General features: G+C 38.8%; 3 protein-coding genes and 1 non-coding gene across 5 annotated transcripts; 1 reads left to right on the forward strand and 3 right to left on the reverse strand.

The window, feature by feature from the left end:
- The first annotated feature begins 791 nt into the window (after nt 1-791).
- Nucleotides 792-5336, forward strand: LOC122068641 (aluminum-activated malate transporter 12-like). The gene is made up of 6 exons (XM_042632507.1): nt 792-1095; nt 1270-1410; nt 1941-2213; nt 2417-2529; nt 2742-2885; nt 4779-5336. Exons 1-6 carry the CDS (start codon nt 816-818, stop codon nt 5118-5120), a joined length of 1293 nt encoding a protein of 430 aa, XP_042488441.1. The 5' UTR covers nt 792-815; the 3' UTR covers nt 5121-5336.
- LOC122068640 (amidase 1-like) lies at nt 2516-13525 on the reverse strand. Of its 2 annotated transcripts, none has more exons than XM_042632506.1 (10): nt 13028-13456; nt 12764-12916; nt 12037-12161; nt 11770-11895; nt 10260-10442; nt 10018-10165; nt 9727-9895; nt 6798-6932; nt 6519-6691; nt 2516-2916 (listed from the first exon to the last, which is right to left on the reverse strand). In XM_042632506.1, exons 1-10 carry the CDS (start codon nt 13144-13146, stop codon nt 2913-2915), a joined length of 1335 nt encoding a protein of 444 aa, XP_042488440.1. In that variant the 5' UTR covers nt 13147-13456; the 3' UTR covers nt 2516-2912. The 2 variants fall into 2 exon arrangements, with proteins under 2 accessions (XP_042488440.1, XP_042488439.1); XM_042632505.1 differs by lacking the exon at nt 2516-2916 and adding an exon at nt 5466-6087 and having other exon boundaries at nt 13028-13525.
- Nucleotides 13526-15586: 2061 nt separating this feature from the next.
- Nucleotides 15587-16406, reverse strand: LOC122068642 (the record flags this gene model as incomplete). Its single annotated transcript, XM_042632508.1, is given in 2 exon segments — nt 15587-15881; nt 16345-16406. Coding segments are annotated over 2 exon segments (336 nt in total), but the record flags the coding sequence as incomplete, so codon positions are not given.
- A 3793-nt stretch (nt 16407-20199) lies between these two features.
- LOC122068649 lies at nt 20200-20306 on the reverse strand. The gene has a single exon (XR_006137217.1). It is a non-coding gene; the product is annotated as a small nucleolar RNA R71 (small nucleolar RNA).
- Nucleotides 20307-25277: the final 4971 nt, after the last annotated feature.

Consider the following 25277-nt stretch of genomic DNA (forward strand, 5'->3'; position numbering starts at 1 on the left):
GTCCATAGTAAAAGGTGAAAATATCTCCAGATTAATGGAAGTTTCATATACTTGATAGACCCGTAAACATAACCTGCTTACATACTTGGAACAGAAAGACCTTCATGTATTTTCTACACTCATATGTGCATGCATATGTACTTCCGTTTATATAAAAAACACAAAACATGTCAGTAGTTTAGTCTTATATGAATCATAATGTGTTGAAGCTTAGGAGAACAGGGATGCCAGTGCAGCCAATCTGATCATGCTATCATGCTGAAACATTTGAGCAAAATCGCGTTAAGTATCTGTTGCTTGTGGGATGTGGTCTCTCTCTATATTGTTATGTTTGAGAATAAATAACCTCATCACATTGAGTGGAATAAAATTTCCTAGAAGAGAAAATACATGACAGATACCAAAAAATATAAATATATAAATATCTCACAAATTGTAAGAATAGTGGGTGCCCCAGGTTGGGGACAGTCCACATTAATCCAGTACTTCAACTAAGCCATGGCTTAGCTTTTGATTCGATGCTTACATGGAATGTAATCCTTTCCCAGCATGCGTCCTCCACTGACTCATTAGTCTCACCAATGCATCCACATTTTTGGATACAGAGAGTATGTGTGTTATCTTCGTTACACTATGTATGTTTGAATTTCTAAAGCCAAAAGCCTATGGCTAGGGATCTATCAGCCTATACCCATTTTGGGGTTTTGGATCATAACAACCACCTGCCCACTTCATATCTCATGGGATTGGTGCTATATATACATGGTTTCATTCCACCAGAACCTGCCAAGAAGTTAGTGACTGAGAACCCATACATGCTAAGAGAGAAAGAACTGTTGGCCATGAGCTCATCAACTGTAATAGCAATTCCAATTCAAGGAGGAGCTTCTCCTAAGAAGAAGAAGAGCATTCTCCACTATCTTACAGCAATGAAAGACATAAATGAGCACAGAAAGTTGATTCACAGCATCAAAGTTGGACTTGCGCTGATTTTGGTTTCGCTCCTGTATCTCCTTGATCCTCTTTTTGAGCACGTTGGAGACAATGCCATGTGGGCAATAATGTCCGTAGTGGTTGTTTTCGAGTTCTACGCAGGTTCTTATAACTTCTGTCATATTTTGTTATTTTGCTACACTTGCACACATTTTGTTTGCAGAGACAAAGGAGAAAAAAAGAAATATGTTACTTATAGCTGGTGTTTTAATTAATTATGAGAAAATCTTCTGTATGGTTGATGTTAGTCTTGTGTTACTGATGAATTCATGACAGGTGCAAGACTTGGAAAGGGCTTGAACCGTGGAATTGGTACAGTTCTAGGGGGTGGCTTGGGGTGTTTTGCAGCAATTTTAGCTAAAAACCTTGGCAAGGTTGGCCAGGCTTATGCCATTGGCATGTCTGTGTTCATCTTCGGTATGGTTTTTGTATTTGATAATAAAAGTTTGTGGTGTTTGTAACCTTAAACACCCTCTAAGATGCTAAATGTCATGTTGGCTGTGAAAGCCAACCATTATGTTGTTGGTTAGTGAATCACAACATGTTTCAGTCTCTAACAGTCTAATACAGGTACCTGTAATATTAGTTCACAACAACACAAGACCTTTCCATATATTCCTGGGAATTTGGAGTCTGATGTAGACTGATTTCTTATAATTAACCAATCAAACATAACTACATAAGGTTAAGAATAGCAAGATTATTGTTTGGGTTTTAACCTTAAAACTAGTACCCAATGTGCTAAAAACTATTTCTACAGTTTAGTAAAATGTACACTTGTGTAACTAATATTTTTCTTGTCTAAAATTTCTAGCTACTATCTCTCTTTTTTATCCTCTTTCCTTTTCCATTTTGGGGGGAGGGGGGAGAGGTGTAGATTATCTGTTGTCATTGTATTTCCCATCTTTCACTAATCTAAACAACCAGTTTCTGAATGAATCATTCAGGTGCAGCTGCTACATACACTAGGCTGGTTCCAAGCATAAGGAAAAGGTACGACTATGGAGCCATGATTTTCCTCCTCACGTTCAATCTAGTTGTAGTCTCTGGTGTGCGTGCGGAGAAGGTCATCAAGATAGGCCTTGACCGTCTCTCAGCAATCGGAATGGGTTTTGCTGTTTGTGTGGCAACAAGCTTACTGATCTTCCCTATATGGGCTAGTGATGAACTTCATTGTTCTACAGCTTCAAAGTTCAATAAACTTGCTTGTTCGATCGAAGGTTAGTTTTTTTGGATTTTCCGAAGACTGAAGAAAATACAAACTAGTTCGTAAAGTTCTAGAATTGACAATGAACAATAACAAATTATTAGAATCTCAACTTTGAATCCTTGAAGAGATCAACTCTAAAAATAGATCGGGGGGTGGGGTTGGGAGGAGAAAAAGCTTATTCATTCGACAATTTCTTGACCCATTTTAATGTAGGATGCTTGGAGGAGTACTTTAAAGAGATTGAGGAAAATAAGAATAATCAATCTGAAGCCAGTTTCAATGCCTGCAAATCAGTGCTGCACTCAAAGTCCATGGATGAATCACTGGTAAGTAGGAATAACTTAATTTAAAACTTCCTTACTAGAAGGATTATTATTCAATAACGCATTCTTCTTGCTACTCTGGATTTTATTTTACATGGAATCAGAAACTTATTAACTTCAGACCCTAGAACTTATTATATACTTCTCTTATCATAATAAAACTTTTATTTAAAACAAAGAAAATGAGTGACAGTGCCACCATCTTTATTTTCCAGGTAAATTTTGCAAGGTGGGAACCATGGCATGGAAAGTTTGGATTCTCCTATCCATGGCACAAGTACCTGCAAATTGGAGATTCACTTAGAGACTTGGCTGCCTCCATTCTTTCTCTAAAAGGGTGTCTGCAGTCTCATCGACAGGTATGATATATACTGCTTCTCTTGGCTTTATCTGAATCAATAATGTGAGATCAACCAGCAAACTTGGAAGGATTGTTAAACATGTAACACATAATTTCTCAAAAAAGATGTAAAATTAGAAAGCAGTTGATAACTAAATGGAACAACATATCCTTTTATAAAATAAACTAAGATTCACCGATAGAATTTTCAATTAAATCCAATAACTAAAGAACTTTTGCCATTCTTGTCTAGAAGACTGAAACCAAATTTTCTGAAAATTCCCAACATTAGTACAATCCCCCACCCCCTTGTTTTGCATGTACTGTTCTGAACTCAGTATTTCAATACCAAGGGGGAAAAAAAGAAACAAAGACTGACAAAAATAATTTAACTAACTACAGATCAGATACCATGATCAGGTGCATTTTTTTTTTTATTGCATGGAACATAAGAAATAAAAAATTGTCAAAACAGTTTTTTATTTTATTTATTTATTTTTTGATTCCGTCGGCTTTGAAGCCTGCAAACCAGGATTCTTTCAACCATGATGCCTACGTGTCTGATCTAAACAGCTCAAAGTATGTGAACATGCTGGATTAGCCACAAGTCCAATTGCCACCCTCTGATCTGCTCTATGAATAATAAAGAGTGAATATTCTTGATTTTTCTTGAATAGTGTAGGCTAAAAAGAGCATACTTTTTGCCATGTGGCATAATTCTATGGGAATGGGAGATTCATAAATTGAGGAATACATGGACAAGTTTTGAACCTCAAACTAAGTTAACAGTGGTTAAGGTCCACAACAGACCAAAAATATTAGAAAAGGGACTCAGTTTGGGTGAAGAGAGAATCTCTTCAATCACGGGTTCTGACCCTCTGATTGGACTGGGAAAAGGTATTTTTGACCTTATACAATAGGGGGTGGGAGTTAATGATGAATGAACCCAGAGTCCATCATAATGTCACATCACCAATGGTGAAGAGATTCTCTCTTTGCCATAGGTGAAGAAAACTTAACCCCCTAGAAAAATAAAGCTCTTAATTTATAAATTCTAAGGAAAAAAAAGATAGAACCATCAATAATTTTTTTAAAAATACAAAAAATTATCAAAATTTGTCATATTTTGTCCAATATATCGATTGAGGAGGAAAAAAAAAATTTTATAAAAATTTGGAAAGTCAAAGCTCGGTTAGAATTACTCCCCTTTTCGTTGTGGTCATAGAGAGCACGCTTAGAGCATCTCAACATACTCCCCCGTACAGTTGATGTGTATGACGGAGGATCATCTCCTATGTTGCTAATGTTGGTCACTGCTTATGTTGCTAATGCCTTCAAAACATATGAAAAGGAATCTCAGGGTATACAAGGAGATCTAGTGTCATAGGCTTACCCATGTAGATTCTTTTTCATGCCTTTTGATAGCATCCATGGATATGATCAGGAGCAGCAACAGTGGCACACAGGAATTTTCTACCTGTGAACGTGATCCACATGTAGAATCACAAAAGACAGTCAATGGTCCCCACAAGAAGATTGATGGACACTGATCAGAGTTCCCATCAATGGCTTGCTTCCTATGTAGTGGGTTTCTGTCTAAACAATGTGTACTCCACTACCCAGAAAAATTAAAACACCTGTCTCCTGTCGCAGTATCAGTATCAGACAGATTTAACCCACTGGTCAAACTAGGTTCACTCACAATGCCAGTGTGGGGAGGAATCTACATGCAGACCAATGGTGATGCAGAAAATGATATCATCCACATGAGACCCACATGGTTAGACCAGGAGAGAGAAATTAATAAAGAAACCCCAAGTGAGAGGGAAATAGTACCCGGGGTCGTGGGAAACTTTCTCACATAGACCATTGTTAACCCATTACTAATTTCATTCCTGTTATGGTTTTTCAGCCATCATCAGTGCCTATGATCAAGAAACCATGTGAAGCAGTGGCCTCTCTGCTTGCTTGCACACTGAGAGAGCTTGGAGACAGCATTATCAACATGAAGAGATGTCGGCCAGTTGTGTTATTAGTTGCAAAGTTGCAGCTGTCGAGGCTAGAGCTTAGTGAAGCTGTACTTCCTTACATGCTCAGGATGCTACCAGATGATGATGGTTTCGAAATTGCAGGCTTCATATTTCTGCTGATGGAGATGGTGGAGGTGGTGGAAAAATTGGCAAAAGAGGTTGAAGAACTGGCAGATTATGCAGGTTTCCCTCCTCAGCAGCTCAAGGATGCAGATTTATGGTGAAAATATTGATGCAAGCAAGTTTTGACATCATAAATTTATCAGCAAATAAAAAGAATTTTAATGAAAAGTGGAGGAAATTGGGTGTTCAGCAGCCCATAATGCAAAAGCCAACATAAGCAATAATATGTAATGTACATGGAAAGGAAATCACAATATGTATGCACAACACGGCCAGATACAGTTCTTTCTAAATAATGTTTAGCTTTTTTCAATTTTATCTTCTCTCCATCTCATGACCTTCTCAAAAATAAATAACAATAATAATAAACAAAAAAAAAAAAAAAAAAAAAAAGACTTTCCCAATATAACCCACATCCTGCATTGATTAGGTTTTGCAAATGGCCAAAAACTTAACATCTCACATTTCTTGATAATGAGACATGTAGATGCACATTTTCACAGCTAGACTTCAAAGTGAATTAACCTTTTTTATCAAATCAACAAATGGTTGTCAGTGCAGTACCAAATTTCCACCTAAGACTTGCCCTATTTGCAACTCATTGAACTATGGGCAGAGAAACCTGCTTTTGGACTAGTGCGACTTATCCCCTAACAGATATCTGACACAGAAAATAAATAAATAAACCTTCACCAGTGAATGTATCCTCTGGCCTGCTGTATCTAAAAATTCCAGACTGAATCCCTCAAACAGTACCGCAACCTAAAAGGAGCCTTGGAGGGGCAAAAATAAAATTCTAGTTGATGACACGAGCACTTCAGTACAATTTCAGATACAAGACTTAGAAATGGAAAGAGTATTAGACTGAGAATATTTCATAATACAGTACCTCTATAGTAAAGTAGAAATACAGAATGGTATGCAACATTTGTAGTTCCTACAAGCAGGCTGTTGCATTCTTTCAGTGAGTCGAGAATCTTTTATCATGGTTCATGTTGGGTCCAGAGATTTTGCATGCATCACCCAACCTATTCTCCGTCCCACCATCAATAAGTTCCGATTCATGAGCTGCCAAAGAAAGCACTGGCCTCAAGGATGTATAATGGCATGGGAATCACGTTCCTGAGGGCTTTGTTCAGTCCAGGTTGTTGTTACAGTCTGTTGGAACTTAGTCTCACATTTCATGCTTTGTTCTTCGATTTAGTTTTTAACCTCTATATATTTTTATTCATGTTTTATATGTTTATATTGCTGAAGAGGGCAAGGACATGTCAAAGACCAACTACTCAGCAACTACATCGGTCACTGACAGTAGATACCGCCCATAAATAAATTTGTAGAGAAGATATTAAGATCCAAGAGCCATAAGGCTAACTGACTATTTCATAGAAACCAAGCACCATCAGCATCGACAAAGTAAGACTGCCTTTACAAGTCAAATAATAAAAGCATCTCTGCATATTTTACTTCGTACAGACTACAGATTGACTTGCGGTTACCTTATAATAGTACAAAGAGACAAATTCAGTAAATTCTGAGCGATGTCAATCTGTTCCTTCAAAGAACCATCAAGGGCCTCAACAAGATTCAGTAAAAAACCATCTGCACCATGCTTAGCTAACAGAGACACTGCCACTGGAAGGTTATCATATGTTCCCAATGGTATGCTGACCTGCAATTTAGAAGCAATACATGAAAGACTTTCTGTTACAAGTTTGCTCCAACAACCAGCATGATTTGAAATCATCTTATGCAGATAAAAGGATAGGAAAGAATACCTGGCAAAACCCTGAAAATCCAGCAACAGATAGCAAGCTGAATGCTCTAGCATGGAAATGTTCAAGTGTAACAGTATCTGTTTGCAATTTAAATGGAGGACCAGGAAATGTAGGGATTGCAAGGATACCATATTCCTACAAAAAAATCATTCAGTAAAAGCATGAAGACAATTGGACAAGAAGTGGAGCCATGAGCAGCACACGAATGCTTCAACTTGCTTGTCAGAATGCGAAAATTATAAACAGCAGGTAGATTCCAGTTTAAACAAAATTTCCACAAGAATTTCATGTTAAGTCTAGTGAAGGAAGCTGCAGAAGAATATCTCAATCCAAGAAATGTATGGTATGTAAGACCAGTAATTTAGATTGGATACTTCTATTTGTCCGAGTTTTTAGGGGTTTAGCAGTTTTAGACCAAAGTTGGGGGTTGAGTTCACCACTTGGAGAAAACTGAAGGCCTCAAAGAACTCTTTTTTTTTTTTTTGGGAAAATTTCCCTCGCTTTTTGTTGGATTTCTTGTTTCTGACTCCTCTTATGAGGGAGTCTGTTCAGCAGTTTGTTTCTTTGCTTTATTTTATTTTATTTTTTTGTGTCGCTCAAAGGGAAAACGCCTTTATTTAGTAGTAATAAGACAGCTTTTGAGGTAACCCCATTACATCAGATTGAAGGATGGTAACAAAAGAGGCTGGGTTTCATAACAAAATGATTACTTGACTAGTGATGTAATAGAACATGAGAGGCAGGCCAATTGGATGCAAAGTTGGTCTAAGCACATACTGACACAGTGGAGTAAGGGGTCCCAGCGGTGGGATAGGAATCGTCTGGTGCGTCTCTGGGTCATGTGACGTTGGTATGTTGAAATCTCAAGTTGGGAAACAACATGACACACACCCAAGGCTGGTACAGCTGGAACAACTAATTATGGGCCCTCGGAAAGACTTGAAGGTAGCTGATGTCGGTGAGAACTGGTGGAACTAAGCCCCTCATTATGGCTTCATCGGGGATGTTGCTTGATAGAGCCTCTGTGTGGGGCAACTGGCAAGAAGTCTACTGCCATTCCCCCGCCGGGAGGGGGAGGGGGGGGAGGGGGAGACCGCGGTTGGGGTGGTACAAGGTGGTTTGGAGTCACTTCGGTTAGTTGACATGATCACAAAGAGTGGGTAGGTGGGGTGAAGTGGTAGGCAGATGTGAAGAAGGCAGTGCCGCAGTTGGAGACAGTAAGGAGGGGTCAGCTGAGGAAGGTTGACATACATCTGAAAAGCCACCCAAGGAGGTGAAGCTGAAGCTGGGAGACAGGATGGGGGACGATTAAATAGACAATGGGAAGTAGTAGTAAGAGATGAGGGTGATGGAGAAAGAGATGAGAGCCTTGAAAAGCTCCCTCGGATCTGATATCGGTGCCTTTGAGGCCACCATGTGAAGACTGAGAGTCAAAGAGTTCATGTTGAAAGCCGAATTTTGGGAAAAGAGGTGGCTACAGGAGACTTTAAACTGGGGAAGACATGTGAATGGGTGACACGTTGAGCTCCATTGTCGATGCAAGTATGAGATTTTCCAGCAGAGAGGTGTGATGCACAGTATTTATCTACTGGTAGGTGGCATGTAGAGTCAAGAAGAAGGTTGACTGGTGAGGAAAGGGGCCACGGTCATGATGGCACTCAGGTGTTCTTTGAGAGACCAGGGAGAAGAAGACTTGGTGCTTGAGGAGGATTTTTCGCTTCTGGTTTTCCACTAGAGGGTTGAGAATTCCATTGGTTCCTATGGTGTCTTGGGAAGAGCTGGATATCTGTGGTGACGACGTGGCAAAAAGATAGGGAACTAGAGGTGGCAGAGGGGAAGTCAGTGGAGGACTACGCAGTCCAGACCTACGCAGCAGTGCTACAGGGTGATGGGCCACGTGGGCAGGGAGGAGGAACAATCATCCAAGGCCCCAAAACTCTAGGAACTCTGCAGCATGGAGGGACATTTATGGAAGCAAAATCACGTGTCATCATGAAACTATACGTGAAGCATATGCATATGGGTAGATGAATCTGGTTCAGATAACGTGAGGCCAAAGTCTATGGCCCACCAAATAAATCTTCATTATAGTCAGCAAGGGCAGAGAATTTGAAGACATGGTAACCCATACCAAGCTCAATGATCTGAATGGGTTGGGGGGACTTTCCAGAGAGAGAGAGAGAGAGAGAGGGAGAGAATACAAGTCCTGAACGTAAAGATCAGGGAGTGAAAGGCCCATTAATTTGCCAATGAGACTCAGGTCCCAGGCAACAGAGAGATGTGAGTGCAGCTCAGGTTTTATCTCGATAACAGGTGGGGGGCTGGCCAACATGCCATTTTGGGCCCAGCTTGGGCAGTATCCAAATCAACAGAATCCTCTCGCTCAACAATGTTGGCCCATGCAGGGGAAGACTGGTGAGTTAATAGTTTTTTCCTTAAAAGAGAGGACAGAAGGGCTGAGAGTAGAGGAAGAAGGCTGCTGAGAAAGAGGACGAACTAGAACAGAGAAGGGTACGTCCAGCAGTGACACAGCAGGAGGAGAACCAAAGGGAGTGTCTGAAATTGCACTGAGAAGGTGGTCCATAGACAGGGGACATACCAACAAACAGGAGTTGGTAGGAGTCATAATCATGGCGTCCATGGCAGCATCGGCTGTCCTATTTAAATGCCACACAAAACTTTTTCTTTGTTGTTCTGTGTCCCTCTTTATTTTATTTTTCTCTGTTATTAGATTAAATTCCATCACCACAAACCAACTTTGTGAGCTTACCACTAAGCATAAGTCATTTGCTCTCTCCGGTCCCCGGTCACCAAAATATAAGTATATTAAGATATTTTGCACTAACAGAGGTAGTGAGTGAATGTGCATGCATGAATCTTTGGGTCTCAAGAAGGGGAAGAGAGAGAGAGAGAGAGAGACAGAGTGTACCTCAAGAAGGTCTGTAAGAGCAGTACGGAATTCATTCCTAGCAGCATTACAGACGTCAATGTTTTCACTCGTTGTCTGAAGGGCATCCTGTATCCTTTCTGATATGCCTGGACCTAAATCAGGCTTAACTGAATTGATCCATTCTCCATGATTGTTTTTGAACTCACACCTACATTTCATTGTAGAGGAATCAATACTTTTTCCTCCCCCCCCCCCTTTCTTTTGGAGGGTGGAGAGGAAAAACCTATCTCCTAGATCACATACTTTTGCAGTTCTGTTCAGTATTCGTACCTCTGAAGCATCCTCAAGGCGCTAGAAAGGGCCATCAATGATGGTATGTTATATTCCGTTTGATCATTTTCTTCAGTCATAAAATGCTTTAAAGTTGGAACTTTATCCTTAACATAATCACCAAGGTTTGTATGTCTAACAACTTGATCTAAAACAGAAAGATGATGAGGTAATACATTACTCACCATTAAGATAGATGAAACCTATTGCAAAAACTACAAACCATAAGATTCAGAATTTACCTCCAAACAACTTTTTGAAAGACTCAATAAGCACCTGAGTCACTCGTTCACTGGGAATGCCCAGAAGTTGGAAACAGTCATCAGGAATGATAAGGAAACTTGGTTGTACAGGTTCCATATTAGTCAATTGCAATAGCACGCGCCCTACTTGATTTAAGATCACAGGATCCCTTGCAAACCACCCTATATGATAGTGAAATAGAGTTCCAGGAAAAAAGGTCTCAGTACAAATATACAACCACTAAATACAACACACCTTTTCTGCTAAAGCAGACTTCAATCCAAGTACAAATTTAACATCAAACTACAAGTATGCCATGATTAAAGAAACAAACCAAAAAGTGTTTCCAGCCTTTGTTTAAAGAGTAACCTCCATTACAGGGTGCCACATAGAGAAGCTCTCTATGTGGTACACCCCTTTTCAAGCCACGTGCAGTACCCCTTTGGTCAAACCAACCATTAGATGGGAAGGACCCACAATAAATAAGACATGAGTTAAGTTTTGGGCCCCAACTACACTATATGACCCACAATGAGAGGACACTAAACTTGTAATCTCAGAAAAAATACCGAAGTTCTCCAATTTGAAATTTTAGCCAATCTTTTAAGCTCCATATCTCCATATTGGGAAAAAGGATTTCACTGAAACTTTCCAAACTGATCAATGATGATGTGGAAATATGGCAATAAATTTTTGCCCCAATAGAACTTCCCTGTGACAGATATCAGGGCCATCCACAGAAGCATCTCTAGATGGGGCAATCAGGGAAATCCACACAATTGTTTAAATATAAGGAAATATTCAAGTTATTAAACATAAGCAGAGAAAATGCTTCTCATGAACTCGCTTCCTGGCAATTGGAATGAGTAACACCAGTCAGCCGCTACACCCATTCCCATTACAGCTTTCAAAGTGCTTGGAACTTGACTTATGTAATGTCTGTGCGCTTAGTTCATTCAATAGATCTATACTTTCTTAAAAAAAAAAGATAGATGATATCATACTGCTATACAACGATGGGAGGGCAATATTATACAGCCAGATAGCAAGTATCAAAGTTGCAACCCATAAATGCCTCAATTGTGCATTGCAGTTCACACTTTAAGTTGTATTATTTTTCCTTTTTTGATAATTTTCGGTGGTATGGTAACACTGGGTACAGAACTTGGTGAAATGAATATTGGCAGAAGTGTGTTTTCCATGCCAAGGATGTAGTACAATGCATGGTAATCACAGACGGACTATAACTTTTAGCATTGATAGAAGTAATCCTCGAAATTTGAAATAGGATTTGTATAACTGAGCCTAATTAGTTCGACTAAGGAATGTGTGAGTTGAGGTGAGCCAGTTAAGAGCTGGTGGGGAACCTCATTTCTAATGGCCTAAAAGTCATAGAGTAATTATTAAATAACATAAAGATTAGACCAACCCTAAAGCCATGCTTCAAGATAGAATGTGAAGGATTTTCTTATAAATCAACTCGATTGAGTATCTGCACTAGCAATTTACCAACTGTGTCAAAGCTCTGTGACATAGGAATAACTCCACTAATAGGAACAGTTGCATGTGAAGGCCGAAACCCATAAATTCCACAAAATGCTGCTGGTACTCTTACGCTTGCTCCAGTGTCAGTGCCTGCTTAGAAATTGCCAACAGCCAACAAAAGCATTTCCATGAGTCCCTCCACTAAACCTAATGATGACATTTCAAAAAATTAATAATAATAACAGAAATTGATACCTCATTGGGGGTGGGGATGGGGGTGGGGAACCTAACCTAAGGAGAAATCTACAAGCTTTGCAGCCACTGCTACAGCAGATCCACTTGAAGATCCTCCAGGTATCCGATCTGGGGCACATGGATTAACGGGAGTTCCATAGTGTTTGTTCTCTCCATATAGACTACCATCAAATATTTGGGAATGTCATAAAAAAATATAAAATTTTCACATAAAAATTCAAATATCTACAGAAGAAGAAGAAGACTAATTTTGGTAATCTACAGTATTTAGTAGATTGTCACATCAGATCATTCATTCTCTCTCAAAATTGAGGGCAGGTATCCCCACATCAGTAGATATTTTTAAGCATATGATAGCTAAAGTCCACAGTGAATAAATGGCGACAATTTTAATTATTGTGGAGAGCCAAAAAATATAATCAGATCATTAAAACACAGAGTAGGAAAAATATCTGGGCTAAAGTCCCTCAGTACAACATGCATTTCATACATGAAATAGATGATGAATTAAGTAATTGGAGTTCATATTCCAGATTGTACAGCGTAATCATGGATACCTCAAAGGCACAAACATGTTAGTTGTGTCTGACACAGGCACACTGGGTGTATTTGGAGGATATGGCATGTGGGTATCTTATCCATGACAAGACAGATCAAAGGTGGAAGTGGAAACATATGAACCAAATATTTATCTAAAGGAGGAGTCAAAAAAAAAATCAAATGAAACTCAAATTCTCTTATCCTAAGAATTTTAAAAACCAACCAGTAGGCCATTTCATCCATGACAGTTTTGCCAACACAAGTGGCACCCGCATTCAAGAGAGCTAAAACAGAGGGAGCCGTTGATATTGCTGGTGGGTGAGTCCTCGCCCAATCCGGATTCCCAAATCCAGTCACGTATCCTTCAACATCATATCTGTTCCCACAAACCCAAAATTTCAGAATCATTTCAGAAACTACAAGTGAACAGACAAAGGAAAAAACAGAAGAAAAATAAGTAAAAGCAAAGAGAGAGAAAGAAAGGTACATGTCTTTGACGGCGAAAGTGAGGCCGTTCAAGGGAAGTTGTTGAGGAGAATCAGTTACTGGAGGTTGTAGAAGCAGTTTCATAACGAAAGCTCCAAAATCAGACTCTATCGCCGCCATCTGTCTCTCTCAGTGAAGACGAATTGAGCTTACAAAGTAGAGAGTAGAGAGTTGAGAGTTCCAGAGAGTAGTTGGAGACTTTGTTTTATAGTCTAATGGTTTGTTCACTTCAAGGTGTTCGAAACTGTCTCCAGATACCAGAGGATTGGAGGGAACCAACTGGAATGCTAAACCATGGAAATACTAAAATGAAAAGACCATACTAGCTCTCCAGTTAATTTCTTGCCTACGTGGCCTTGGTGACTAGATGCTGACCAGGGTCCTGACGTGTGACTAGTGACACCAGGTCCATCCATCACTCATTACTTGTGTAACCAGCGAGAGGATGGAAAGTTGATCCATTCTATGTTTCGGACAGAACATAATATGGTACTAAAACATTGTATCTTATCAGACATATCGGCCATGACGTACCGGTATCAGCCATGGATAAAATCTCAAAGTGACTGTTTGAGATCGAATTGGCTTGATAAAACCTGAGATGTCAATCGGCATCCGTATCAGGCCGAGACTGATATGGATACCAATACCATGTTTTATAACCATGCTCCATAAACCATGATTGGCCACGGGATCGGTCTCTGCAGATTCCTAATCTGATTCGGCTGGAATCGGTTGAAAATCGCCAAAATCCGCTTGAACCCTAAAACTCGGATTTATTTATTTTCAAATAAAAAAGCAGCAGAAATTGAGAATTGATCAAGCTGACTCCAATCTGATTCAACCGAAATCAGTGATCTGATTTGAACATGTTTTGCTGTAAATTTTTAGGGGAAGAGTTGTCTATTTGGGAGCATGGCTCCTTAACAAACATGAGGTCACTGGAAGCGCTACTGGAAAAATCAACAGTGAGTATTTCAACCTTTCATGCGCGGTGGGGCAGTCATTCCCCCCGAGTTTGGGTGCACAGCCCCTACACTCCCCTACACTCTCATTGTTCATAACCAACTCAAAGGTACTGCCCCATATAAACATTGCATATTAGACTTTTGGCTTCATGAACACTGAAAATAAGGAGATAATGGGAAATACAAATTATTTTCCCAACTTTGTGATTAAGCTGCAGAGTTCATGAGGCTCACATTATCTGTAAAGTTATCATTTTTGTATCATCATCCCCTTTATTTTAGAGCTGTACTAAAGTAAGCCATGAAAGCTTGAGGATTTCATCCTTAACAGTGTCTTAAGAGCAGCACAAGATATGAGACAAACAAGATATTAAAAGAGCTGACAACAGCTTCTCCAAACATTTTATCTAACACAAAGTCACCATCTCATTCACTACATGAAATAACACCAGAAAGCAGCTTGGGGAGGCAGAGTCATCACCTGAAGCAGAAAGAACAGTAGCAAATGAATTCACTTGGTGAAGATTTATGCTAGATCTTATGGAATAGAGATTAGAGAGTCATGATTCATGCATCTGAAATGCTTCCAATTTGAAAACATCTGGCTCATTTGTCTATTTCCAATTCAATGGAGTTCTAAAATCAGATAATTCTGGCTCCATTTGTTTATATGCAGGTCCCTACTCAGGAAAATCAGATATTTCAAAAACTTGGCTACATCCTACCACTTCTGCAGTGGCATGAGATAGATGATGAGTAAGCAGCAAAGAATATCAGTTATAATGAAACAACAAAAATGACATCCCCTCCAGGTTCATGATGAATCATGCACTGATTCATTCATAAAAGAATGCAAGGGTACCGATAATCTTTGCACCCCAAAACATACAAAAATAGAAAAGAAAGGGTCCTGAAATCATCAACCAGATCCTAGGTTTTCATGTGAATAAAATAATTATTAAAAGAAAAAAAAAACTTATTTTTATCACATAAATCCTTCATATGTGCAAGTAACAAAGTATATGAAGTACTACTGAGAATATGGCCAGTTACTATAGCCGCCAAATGCAGCCCAATGCCACATAATAAATTCAGTTCTTATTGATCTAGGAGAAAACAAACTATTATTGGCATGTCCAGTTAAATCTTCATTTTCATGTTAACTGATATGATACATAGAACAGGTTTTATCAGCCCATGCCAATCCATCTGACGCACCTTTTACTTTCAACATGTAGAAAGCCAATTTCCACGCAGAGGGAGTACTGCATATCCAGAAAGCACATCCCCCTCCCCCAAGGAAAAAATCCTCCTTTTAAGTCGATTAAAGATTATAGTCAAACAGCCGACTTCAGCAACTAATGCTAAATTTTCTTTTCAGCCCTTGGTCACAGTTATGGAAAAGGTCTTTCTCATTCATCAGAAAAAGGGAAATCTCTACTGTTGTTGTCAAACTACACTCAACCTGATCCCATACCATGTGTGCTTACACCAATCATGTTTTTGAGACCTGAGTTGCGGGTAGCACATGTTTGGGGAGATTTTTTTTTCGTAACAAGTACTCCCACCAGAGGTCATCTGCCCAGGTAATATAAATTCATAATGCACATTCTTTATTCATTGCTATCAAAATCCTCGTAAAAAAGATCGTGTGTCTGTTCATGTACATCCGTTTCCTCACTAGTATCAAAAGTGCCAAGATCCAAAGACTGCAAGTAAACTTCATCATAAGCTTCAATGGTTAGACCTGCCGCAAGGAACAGTTCTACCTCATTCACAAAGCATTCTGTGTTTTCCATTAAGAACCTCTTTGCAGCATCAGATACCAAAGCCTTGAACTCCTCTCGTTTTTGTTCTGGTGTAATTTTGGAAAGTTCACGTTTATTTCTGCAATATAATGCAGGAAAAGTGTCAACTTCCACCTTGATCATACAACCAATTGGGGTCACCCAAATCATATTTATGATTCTTACATGGACCTTTATTGTTTTTTGAAAAATAAAAATTAACTTGCAAGCACTCACAATAGTAATATTTTGTATATTCAAAATGAAATGGTATATTGGACGGTTAACGACCATCAGATCAGACAACCTCTCATGAGGAAGCATTTACAGAAGTGTCATTTTCTATGTCAGGGGTTTCGCCCCCATGTGTCTAGGCGTAGGGACCAAACTCCCCACAGAAAACATTTTCAATTTTTTTTTTGGGGTATAATCTTGTAAGTTTCCCTATCCCTATTTTTCATCCTTATCTTCCACCTGGGTGGGCCCATTCATCTATTACCTGCTGCGGACGGCGATCAAAATTATATTTAGCAAAAAAATTCATGTAAGATATTGAAACTTACCGTTTCATGAAAGATTCAACCACACCAAGTATGTGATGCACGAGAATTTCCACATCTTCCACCTATAGAAGCATTTGAGCAGAGTTAGCCATTTGCAACTGACTACCTTGTAATAAATAACCTAAAAAGTGAGTCTGGGGCTTTCAAATTATGAAGAGAGAAAATTCAGCCTATTGATGTGAGATGTAAATGATAAACAGATGGAGTAGGTAAGCAAACCATCCCCATGGGTCACATATAAGATCTGCTGCAAAAGATCAACTAGATTTGATGCTGATAACCATGCATCATGACGTAAATTTAGAAATAGCTTCATAGTTCCAAAAGCTTGGGATTTCATGTAGTAAGGTTTATGATTCAGTGGTGGGCTCAATACAAGTTATGTTAGGATTTCTATCAAATTATTGGAGTCAGGTGACTAAGAAATACATTAAAAGCACTCTGCATCCGCACCCTAAACATCACAAGTTTTGGTGAACTTTGCTTTCATCACCGATTCATGTTCCCTTGCCACATGGACAGGACCCCATACTCATTGCACAGATCAAATGTTACCTTGAAACAAACAGAGGAAGATGTTAAAACTTAAAATTGAGTTTAAAGTTTCGCAAAATTACAAGAATACTGTTTAATTATAGTGGAATCTATTGATATTGGAGAGTCTAATTAAAGCATTGCATTCACTTCTATTAGGTATATTGCCGCTGGTTTAATTTCTGCTACAAATCCATGGGTTTAAATGTCCACTGGTCCTTAATATTTGAAATCCAAAAATAGAAGGTACATCAATTGAAAAAGCCAGAAGAAAAACTAGAACCTCTAGCCCTAACACGCTGAAAAACTAAAAGAAAGAAAGCTCACTATAAAACAAGCTAATTTAGGTCAACCAGAAAAATAGGAAAAAAAACTTGCAGTCACACCCCTACAGCCCAAAAGAAAACAAAACAATTGAGAGAACAACACGAGCAGCCTCCGATAAAATTGGCATGCCCTTGAATTTTATATGGTCCAACCATTGGACCATTGATAGATGGTTCCAAAAAGGGCTGACCTACAGTTGACCGCCAATGACTATGCTATACTCACTGAAATTCACCCCTCGCTTGCAGTGAGAAATTGGTTGCTCCATCACACCAAATTCCTTTTACCTTAACCACTAACTAAGAAACTAATGACATTATCCACCAAATGCATAGATGTTAAATAAACATCCACTTGAGGTTAAGAAGCTCAAATTAGGCGATCAATAGTTGAGCTAACACTGAGGAAACTCTCTGATGAGCACATTTATGTGTGAAATCTAGGGTAATAAAACATGCATTTTATATATTTAGAATGGAGTTACCTTGGGTTTTACTCTCTTTTTGCAGGTTTTGTATTTTAAAGGCTTTAAGCATTATCGGTCGTCATATCTCTCCAACAACAACTACCTAGTGTAGTTGGTGAGCTATGGTGTGCAAAATTTCCTTGCTCACCAGGAGGTCTCAAGTTCGAATCTCATGGTTGTCTTTTTTTGGAGAATTTTGTTGAAGATTTCCTACTTTTCACTCACTTAAAGCACTAAGGGCATGGAGGGGATTTCCACATCAAATTAGAAGCAAGGAAAATCGTGGGAGGGGTTTCCTGCGCAAGAAGAGAAAAAAAAAGGAGAGAAATTAATTTTGTCCATATCTTCTCTCTCCTCCACATCATCATCAAAAGATTATCCAAATCACACAAAGCAAGAAGGAAAATCATCCCTTGGAGGGAGAAAAAGAAGAGACAAATAAATTAAAAAAAAAGGAAAGAAAATAAACAAAAAAAATTATAAGAAATTTCTCCAAGTTTATTTCTCTCTTCTCTCTCCTCCACCTTGGCACTTTTGGTCTCAAAAGATCTCACTACCAATTGTGGGTTTTTCCCTTTTAGGAAAGAGAAATTTGTTACCCTACCTCCCCATTCCCTATAAATATAACTCATGTAAGAGGAGGGGGGACAATTCATTCTTCTTCTAGGGTTTTTTTTAGTTGCTCTATCTCTTTCTCTAACTCTAGTTTTAGGTTTATGCTTTAAACACTTTTGTAAGTTCTTTTTATTCAATTAATGCAAGCACTTTGGTTTTTGATTCAGCCTTTTATTTTTATTGTTTAAGCAATTCAAGTTGTAATTTTCAAGTTCTAGTTCTAGGCTTAGTTCTAGGTGACAAGAACAAGCTATGAAGCATGTCTTTCAAGTTCAATTTATTTTTTCTTCAGAATTGTTTTCTCTAGTATTAGAAATTTTAGATTTGGTTTATTCTAGATCTGGTTTTTAGTACTGGTAGTATCTCAAATCGATCAAGTTTTCAGTTCAAGGGTTGAAGTTCAAGTAAGTAGGCTCCTTCAGTAGTCTTCTCTCCCCCTCTCCTTCTCTTCTGACTGCCTTTTCTTTCTTAATTTAGGATATTAATTTCAGTCGTTACATTATTGCTATCCCTTTCACCTAAGGTTCATGGCTAGTGTATGTTTTGGCTTTGCCCCTCCTAGCCATAAAACCATTAATTTATTGTTTTTATTTTAATTGTCTCCCTTTCCCTAAAGCCAAGTAGAGTAACCCTTGTAAGAGTGACTCTTTGGTCAAGTAGGGAAGCTCATATTATGATGCATCCCTCGGGCTAAGTAGAGAAACCTACTTGTGAGTCTCTCTCTAGCTTTATCCCCTTTCTTTTACTTTATTTTTATTTCAGCATTTTTTTCCTTTATTTATTTATTTTTTTATTGCGTGGATTGTGTCTTTTCAGTTATTTAATTATTTAATTTTAATTGCGTGGCTTGTGTCTTTGAATTCTTAGATGACGAATGGTTAGGACGTTATTTTAGATACATATGTTTAGGACGGTAATTAGAATTAGATCACAACCATTAATCAGTTCACTTTTGCATTATTAAAAGAAATAAAAAATAAAGTGGCTGCTCTCCCTGTGTTCGACCCGTAGCTACACTGATCCGTACGCTTGCGGTTATATTTTAAATCTCAAACAAGTTTTTGGCGCCGTTGCCGGGGAGACAGTTCTATGTTATTTTTCACTTTCTTTTAGTAAATCGGAGTGCTTTGTTTGCTTTGTTTTATATTTTTCCTTTTCTTTTATTGAATTCCTGAGAAGAACAACTTGCAATAATAGTTGTATCAGTGGAGGTCGTCATGCCTCACAGTATGATAAAGACAGGTTTCACCCTGTAGCAGTACCTCAGGAATTGACCTGAGCAACCCCGGATCCCTGCCGGTAAGCTCCCAAAAAGCCAAAAATAAAAATAAAAAAATAAAATAAAATAAAAATCATCAAAAAAAAAAGTTTTGCTATCCATTCTTTTGTGCTTGTCTTACTTTAGTTATGGGTAGTTTTTCTGTTGCATGAGTGTTAAGTGGGTACGTAATACTAAGAATCGGTTAGAAAGAAGAGATCCAACAAGTAATAACCCTATACGTTTGCTCTCTTTAAAACCTTTCAATATGGGAGACCAACAGCAAAACCCTTCACCTAAATCTCTGAAAGATAGGTTCTACCCTGCTAGAACAGCCCAACCTTCCTGCATAGTTCTACCACAAGCCCAGGGCAATAATTTTGAGCTCAAATCTCAATACATCACTATGTTGCCCCACTTCCATGGGTTGACCTCTGAGGATGCATACCTATTTCTAAGGTAATTTGAAGAGGTATATGTTCTAATTAAGATCCAACAACTTTCTGATGATGCTGTTAAGCTTAGGTTTATCACTGTTGCATTAAAAGACCAAGCTAAGAAGTGGTTGTATGGGTTACCCACAAATTCCATAACCTCATGGGAACAGTTCACAGTTTTCTTCCTTAAGAAATTTTTCCCAACTCACAAGACCAATAAGCTTAGAAGTGATATCCTTCAGTTTAGGCAAAAGCCTAGTGAGTCCTTTTCCAAACCTATGGAGAGATTCAAGGATCTACTCTAAGAATGCCCTCACCATGGCCTAGACTTATGGCATTTATGTCAAATAATTTATGAGGGTATTGATTACCCAACTAAACAAATGATAGAGTCTATGTGCCTTGAGGGATTCACATCCTTTACAGATCAAGGAAAGGCATGGGAATTCTTACTTGACTTAGCTGACAAAACCCGTGAGTGGGAATCAACTCAAGAGAGTGAAAGAACCGTAGGAGGAAAAGGATATTTTGTGGATGGGATAGTAGCCAAGGAAGCCCATTTGGATAGTCTAATCAAGAGAATTGAGGCTATTGTTCCTAAAGAGCCATCATCAATCAATTTGGTTAAGATTTGTGCTTAGTGCCAGTCCCCTGGACATGTCATAGAAGAATGCCCCAACACCTCTAGGGGTACTTCTAATGATAGTGTTAATGCCTTATACCAGAATAATCCATATAGTAACACCTACAATCCAGGATGGAGAAATAACCCAAATTTCTCTTGGAATCAGGGCAACCAAGCAAGGCCCTTCCAATTTCCATAATCAATGTCAACCTGGACTCCAAAGGCCTCCCTTTGCACAACAATCTTTTTCCCAAAATACTTTTCCTTGGTCAAATGTAGGACCTTAGGCTAGTTTTCCTAGGGCCCCTCTCCTATCATCTTATCAGCAACCCCCTGGGTTTACCAACACTAAAGAGGCAAGTAGAATAAGTGACTTGAAAAAAAATATGGCCCTCCTCATGACAAGCCATCAAAATCTTACGAGAGAATTCACTCAAGTTGTCTCAATTATGCGTGAGAGGGAGAAAAGAACTTTACCCAGTTAACCAGAGCCTAACCCTAGGCATCATCAGCCTGTTAGTTCACAAACACCAACAAATGCACCTCTGAATATAGTACAAGGTCAGAACCAACAAGGACCCTCTAACCAATGTAATGTTGTTTATGCCCTTAGGAGTGGTAGAGAGTACCAACAGAGCATTCCTAAATCTTCCCCATCTATTACTCCTGTTAACTCTCCTTCAATTGAGGACACAAGTGTGTCGCTTGTTCCATGTTCGTCTGATGAACCTAAAGATTCTTTTGAAACTAAAGATGATTTGGTTAAGGAAACCAAAATGATTCTTCTAAAAAAGGGTAAATCCATAATAGTCCTTATGTTCATCCTATCCCATTTCCTAATTGCTTGGTACAGAAAAAAAAGACTGCTTCCATCGATAAAATTTTAGAAGTCTTCAAAAAGGTAGAAGTGAGCATCCCTCTTTTGGATGCCATATCCCAGATCTCCGCCTATGCAAAGGTACTGAAAGATTTGTGTACTAAAAAACATATCACTAGTGTGCCCAAAAAAGCATTCTTGGTAGGTAACATTAGTTCCATAATTACTCAGCCTATACAGCCTAGTATAAGGATCTAGGGAGCCCTACCATATCTTGTGTCATAGGCAACACCTACATTGAGCATGCCTTACTTGACCTTGGCGCAAGTGTGAATCTTTTACCTTACCATGTGTACAAGCAACTTGGATTAGGAGAATTGAAAGCCACTGGAACTACTCTTCAGTTGGCAGATAGGTCTATTAAGATTCCTAAAGGGATGGTTGTGGATGTCTTACTAAAGGTGAGCGAATTTATTTTCCCTGTTGATTTCATTGTGTTAGATACCAAGCCCTTCTCAACCAAGGATGAGATCCCAATAATTATAGGAAGACCATTCTTGGCTACCAGTAATGCATTAATCAACTGCCGGAATGGTTCCCTAAGATTATCTTTTGGTAACCAAATTGTTGAGTTTAACATGTTTAGGATAGGCAAGCAACCACATATGGAAGAAGAGATCAATATGCTTGAGGACTTTCTGGATTTTTCTGATAATTTAGTTACCAACTTTGATATTGATTTTGATTCAGAATTCCAAGAGTGTATGGATGAGTTGGATGATGATAGTGAAAATTTCTTTTCTGAAGTCTTGAGTCTTCACACACTTGTGGAGCCCTTAGGACCCCTTTCCAATTCCATTCCCAAACCTTCCATAGTTGAGCCCCCTAAGCTAGATCTTAAGGAGTTGCCCTCTAATTTGAGATATGCTTTCCTAGGGCCTGACCAGACTCTTCCTGTAATAATTTCTTCAAATTTGACTTCTAGCCAGGAAGAGGAGTTACTTAAAGTGTTAAAAGATAATAAGAAAGCCCTAGGTTGGACCATGGCTGATATCAAGGGTATAAGCCCTTCTATTGTGCAACATCATATACATCTTATGGAGGATTCCAAACCATCCACGGAACCCCAAAGAAGAGCTAATCCAGTGATGATGAAAGCCATTAAGAAAGAGATCCTAAAGTGCTTGGATCATGAAATAATTTATCCTATTTCTGACAGCCAATGGGTAAGCCCGGTTCACGTAGTGCCTAAAAAGTCTGGTGTGTTGTAGTTCTTAGTGCCAATAATGAACTAATTCCAAACCCTGTCCAATCAGGGTGGAGAGTGTGCATAGACTACAGGAAACTTAATGTGGAACCTGAAAGGACCACTTCCTATTGCCATTCCTTGACTAGATGTTAGAGAGGTTTGCTGGACATGAATACTATTATTTTCTTGATGGATATTCTGGCTATAACCAAATCCCAATTGCTTTAGAGGACCAACATAAGACCACTTTTACATGCCCATATGGAACATTTGCTTACAGGCGTATGCCTTTTTGGCTTTGCAATGCCCCTGCTACGTTCCAACGATGCATGATGAGCATCTTTTCTGATATCGTCGAAAAATTCTTAGAAGTATTTATGGATGACTTTTCAATTCATGGGAATTCCTATTCTGAATGTCTTCATCATCTTTCTCTAGTTTTAAAAAGGTGCATATCTAAGAATTTGGTTTTGAATTGGGAGAAATGCCATTTCATGGTTAAATCTGGTATTGTTTTAGGCCATGTAATATCCAAGGAGGGAATTAAGGTAGATAGAGCCAAAGTGGATTTAATTGATAATTTACCACTTCCTCAATCTGTTAAGGACGTCCGGTCTTTTCTAGGGCATGCGGGCTTCTACAGAAGGTTTATTAAGAACTTTAGTCAGTTAGCCTGACCTCTCACTTCATTACTTGCCAAAGATCAAACTTTTGAGTTTTCTAAAGAGTGCCTAGAATCCTTCAAACAACTTAAGAAAGAGTTGACCAATGCACCCATTGTTCAACCACCTGTTTGGACTAAATCTTTTGAACTGATGTGTGATACTTTGAATTTTGCCATAGGAGCGGTTTTGGGCCAAAGGATTAATAAGTTGCCCACTGTCATTTACTATGCTAGGAGGACCTTAAATGATGCACAACTTAATTATATAACTACTGAAAAAGAATTTTTAGCGGTTGTGTTTGCATTAGAAAAGTTTCGATCTTACTTAGTTGGTTCACATGTGGTGGTGTATACTAATCATTCTGCTCTCAGATACTTAGTTCAAAAGAAGGATGCCAAAGCCTATCTCATTAGGTGGGTTTTACTTTTGCAAGAGTTTGATTTAGAAATCAGGGATAAAAAAGGAGTTGAAAACCTAGTTGCAGACCATTTATCCCGGTTTCCCAATTCCTTGACTGTCGATTCTCTAGTCAACGAGAACTTTCCAAATGAAAAATTATTTACAATGTCTAATGAACCATGGTTTGCTGACATTGTCAACTTCTTAGTTTCAGGTGTGACTTCGGATCACTAGTCCACCCAAGATAAGTATAGATTTCATTCCCAAGTTAAGTACTTTTTCTGGGATGATCCTTATTTGTTTAAGATATGTCCGGACCAAATTATCCGACGACGTGTTCCTGATCATGAACAACATTCTATTCTTTCTTTTTGTCATGATCATGCATGTGGTGGACACTTTGGACCTAAGAATACTGCTGCAAAGGTTCTCCAATGCGGATATTATTGGCCCACTCTTTTTAGAGATGCTTTTGATTTTTGCAAGGCTTGTCCCACCTGCCAGTCTTTTGGCCTTATCAATAAGAGGACCATGATGCCCCTTAACCCTATTTTGGTAGTTGAGATCTTTGATGTATAGGGCAATGATTTTATGGGACCATTCCCTAATTTCTTTAGGAATTTGTATATATTTTTGGCCATTGATTATGTCTCTAAATGGATAGAGGTCATACCTTGTAAAACTAATGACCACAAAGTGGTGGTCAAGTTTCTAAAAGATAACATTTTTTTCCGCTTTGGTGCACCACATGCAATAATTAGTGATAGGGATACTCATTTTTGTAATCGGCTTTTTAAGGCCCTAATGAAAAAGTATGGAACCACCCATAAGTTATCTACATCTTATCACCCCCAAACTAGTGGTCAAGTGGAGGTGTCTAATAGGCAGATCAAACAAATCTTGGAGAAAACTGTCAATCCCAACCATAAGGATTAGTCCCTTAGGCTCATTGATGCCTTGTGGGCCCATCGGACTGCATTCAAGACCAACCTTGGTCAGTCTCCCTACCGTTTGGTGTATGAAAAAGCTTGTCACTTACTAATTGAGTTGGAGCATAAGGCCTTTTGGGCCATCAAGAAGCTCAACTTTGATTTGTCTAATGCGGTAATTCATCATAAGCTCCAACTATCTGAGTTAGAGGAACTTAGGAATGAAGCCTATGAAAGTTTTAGGATTTACAAGGAAAATACCAAAGCTTTCCATGACAAGCACATTCTGCGTAAATCTTTTGCAATTGGTGATAAGGTCTTATTGTACAACTCTCGATTGCATATTTTCCCTAGTAAGCTTAGATCCTGATGGGATGGCCTATTTATTGTCCATAATGTACATCCCCATGGGACTGTGGAGATTTTGAATCTAGGAACAGGGGTAATTTCGAAGGTTAATGGTCAGCGTTTGAAACCGTTCCTCGAGTTTCCTACTACTGGTCGTGAAGAGGTCATGGATCTCCATGAACCTCTTTACATTGATGACTAACTTTTAATCAGGTATGACCCCCTCGCATTGTCTTCATTTTTAATTCTTTCCATGCATTGAGG

The sequence above is a fragment of the Macadamia integrifolia genome, unplaced genomic scaffold, assembly GCF_013358625.1.
Source record: "Macadamia integrifolia cultivar HAES 741 unplaced genomic scaffold, SCU_Mint_v3 scaffold448, whole genome shotgun sequence".
NCBI lineage: Eukaryota > Viridiplantae > Streptophyta > Magnoliopsida > Proteales > Proteaceae > Macadamia > Macadamia integrifolia.